The sequence below is a fragment of the Daktulosphaira vitifoliae genome, unplaced genomic scaffold (genome assembly GCF_025091365.1).
Source record: "Daktulosphaira vitifoliae isolate Bord-2020 unplaced genomic scaffold, ASM2509136v1 Scaffold_5, whole genome shotgun sequence".
Lineage (NCBI taxonomy): Eukaryota > Metazoa > Arthropoda > Insecta > Hemiptera > Phylloxeridae > Daktulosphaira > Daktulosphaira vitifoliae.
Genome location: NW_026099576.1, coordinates 17,828,885 through 17,832,285, shown reverse-complemented (window position 1 = coordinate 17,832,285; position 3,401 = coordinate 17,828,885). Strand labels below are relative to the sequence as shown.

Sequence of the window (3,401 nt, the reverse complement as noted above, 5' to 3'; positions counted from 1 at the left end):
CTGAAATCAATTTATGAAATATTGTAAAATTTCCCAAATTTTTTTTATCGGATGTGTGAAACGGCAATATTAAAAATATATTTTCTAATTTGGAAGAAAATTCTGGAGGACAACCAGGTAAACTTAAGTACACTGTTCCCAGTGGCGTATTTTGGGGGGGTGTCCTCCATGTCTGGACACCCCCCTACTTAAAAAAAATGTCTAATATATTGGTATTAACTTTTTTTTATAATAAATTATATTTATTTACTAAAAATAAATGGTATTTTAAATAAATAACAAAATTGAAGATAATTTGATAGGATTCGACACGTATTTATCTACATTTTATCAGAGATTTCTAGAAATTATTTGGATTTCATTGGGTTATTTATATAATAAAAATACCCGTAGGAAAAATATAACAACAACGGAAATATTCTGAACTTGTAGTTAATTTTTAAAGTTATTTTATAGTTTATGAGTTTAGAGAATTATAAACAAATAAGTTTAGTTACCATAGGGGTAACTTAATTGTATCCATAACTGTATATTATAATATTTGTATATTCACATAACAAGAACAATAAATTATTTCAGTCAAGATAAATTTATATTAAATTTGAATTTCTTTAATGAAATAATGTTACAAAGAAAAATAAGAGTAAAATAAAATAACAAAACAACAATTAAACATAGAAAAAGTAAAAAAAATGTTTGGTGGTATACAAATAAAAATTTCAATTTATAGTGAATATTAAGAAAATTGATATAAAATACAACAATAAAATTTCATTCATAAAAATATTAATAGAATAGCTCGCCAGCAATAATTTCATTTTTGTGTCTTAATCTTATAAAAGGCATAAAATTTGCATTTATTGGTGTTGTATCTCCTCGAGACATTTTTTCTGCCAGCTCAACAGTAAATGGCCCACAATCATGTCCATTGGTTTGGCGAGATGTCTCGCCTATTTGTAATGTCCATGTAGAAGCTTTTCCTTTTTTGTCCATCTCCCATTCAATTAAGAAATTTTTTAATACCATTGGATAAGGACCCTTATACGACTTAAGACTATCATATGATGTCACAGTCCTTTCTGGTATATTAACCACTGTCAATATCCAATGACTCCCATATACATTCATGGGAACAAAAAGTAATTTTATTGTGTGAATATCTTTTTTTATCCATCTTCTTACAGCTGGATAACCTCCTCGAAGATACGCTACAATAAAATCAGTGACAACTGCATAAACTTCACCTTCTGACCGTTTTACTATCATTTTAATGTACTCATTAATTGTGTCTGAAGTATACCATGATGTGGGCGATTTAAATGAAGGTGCATTATACTGATCAAGAGATTTTGTGTTCTGATCTTGCATTACTTCTGCAAGTGTAACCATATTTAAACATTTTTCATAAAATTAATAAAAGACTTTGTTGAACAGTTTACTATTATTTAGGTTTATTTAAGGTTTTGGAATATGAAATTAAACACGTATAATTACTTTTGTTTAAAACGTCCATGGACCCCCTTAATGACACGCCTCTGCAGAAGTTATATTAATTTAACTCGTATTATTATAATTAATTATGTTTAATAAATAATCTTTTTTTATTTAATTTTACATAAAATAAATAGATTAAATAACTAATTACCTTTTTCTTTCTCTGGTACTTTTATTACTTCAATAGTGGACAGAGCAAGTAAATTTACGTCATTCGGCGTATTTAAGGTCAAAGGATTAGAACTAACTTTTGGCTCTAAAATAATTTATGTTTAAAAATATTACATATTTGTTTCAAAAATCAAAACTTCATATTTTTTAAAAATGAATTATATTTTAAAAGTTGTATACTTTTTATGACTTTTTCATCTTCTTCGGATGAATTTCTTTTTAAATTTGGTCGAGCAGTAGTATTAGAAGATATCTCAAAAAGTTGTTTTTTTATTTCGGATTTTTTGCGTTCCAAATTTTTCTTATGAAAACTCTTAACGGATCATAAAAATATATTTAATTATATGATAAATTTATTTAAGAAATCTGCTTTAAGTCCAAAAAATGGTTTAGGGTATACCCTAAAATCTTTTTATTGAAATAAAGCATAATAAAATATACCTTTTCTAACAAATCAGCTGATATTAATAGCGGATTGTCTTTTGAAATTGCTATATTTTTTTTTTCTGTTGAATTTAAAATTTCATTTTTATATTTTTCAGATTTTTCATTCTGAAAAAGTGTTCCGAATTCTCTTTGCTGCATCATATTCTAGGTAACCAAAGAGATATTTAAATAAACAAATAAACTATACTTAATATTATATTATTATCTTCGATAAAAATTGAATTTCCCATAAAAATCTAATAGAAAAAATAGCAGAATAATATTAAACATTATGTTACCGCATTTATATTAAGGGGGTTGATAGTTTATTTTATATTTTTGAATCAGACAAACCCCAATAACATAGCTAAATCGAATAAATATATTAATATAATTATAGTTACCAATTTTTCTGGAATAATTTTATCATTTTTATTAGTTTTTCGATACGTGCATTTTGTTGGAATAATGGAATTTTTTATAGGATAAATATTTTTATTAATAATTGCTGCAAATTGAATATAATTTTAATAATTATTAATTAAATAATCAATTTCGAAAAAGGTTTTTAATATNAACCAAAGAGATATTTAAATAAACAAATAAACTATACTTAATATTATATTATTATTTTCGATAAAAATTGAATTTCCCATAAAAATCTAATAGAAAAAATAACAGAATAATATTAAACATTACTTCTAATTATTATACATTTATTATTATACTAATTATACAACTAATTATTTCTTAATAGTGTTTACAGATAATTCTTCTATCTTTATTNTTTTTCTCTATTCGAAATAATTAGTTTAATTATTAATCTTAATAGTGTTTACAGATAATTCTTCCATCTTTAGTTGACTTTTTTAATACTTGTCCTTTATTTGGATCATTTAAAACACAATTGGAATTCATGAAACGTCGATTCCATATTTCTTCAACTCTGCGTATAACCTTATATNTATTTCTTCAACTCTGCGTATGACCTTATGTAAGTTTGATTCATTTGTTTGACCAAAAATATTTTTTTCACTTGCCATATCAATAACTAATTAAATAAATCTTAATAATTACACAAGACGATAGTTTATTTTTCACGGGAAAAAACGAAGTGAACTGAAATGTTGATAAAATCAACATTTACAACTAATCATCTAGGAAACTTAATAGTAAAAATTCATTAAAAAAATTNTAATTGTAAAAATTCATTAAAAAAATGTATAAGCCAATTATAAATAAATTTAGTATATACAATACTTATTTATTTTAATTGTATTATTGGTCAAAGAATACAATATTTTAAGAAT

At 23.9% G+C, this 3,401-nt stretch overlaps 1 protein-coding gene across 1 annotated transcript; it reads right to left on the bottom strand.

Annotated features, from left to right (window-relative positions):
* Positions 1-686: 686 nt before the first annotated feature.
* Positions 687-2,520, bottom strand: LOC126906531 (sentrin-specific protease 1-like). The gene is made up of 5 exons (XM_050687099.1): positions 2,496-2,520; positions 2,107-2,256; positions 1,846-1,978; positions 1,646-1,750; positions 687-1,373 (listed from the first exon to the last, which is right to left on the bottom strand). Exons 2-5 carry the CDS (start codon positions 2,251-2,253, stop codon positions 787-789), a joined length of 972 nt encoding a protein of 323 aa, XP_050543056.1. The 5' UTR covers positions 2,254-2,256; positions 2,496-2,520; the 3' UTR covers positions 687-786.
* Between the last annotated feature and the right edge of the window lie 881 nt (positions 2,521-3,401).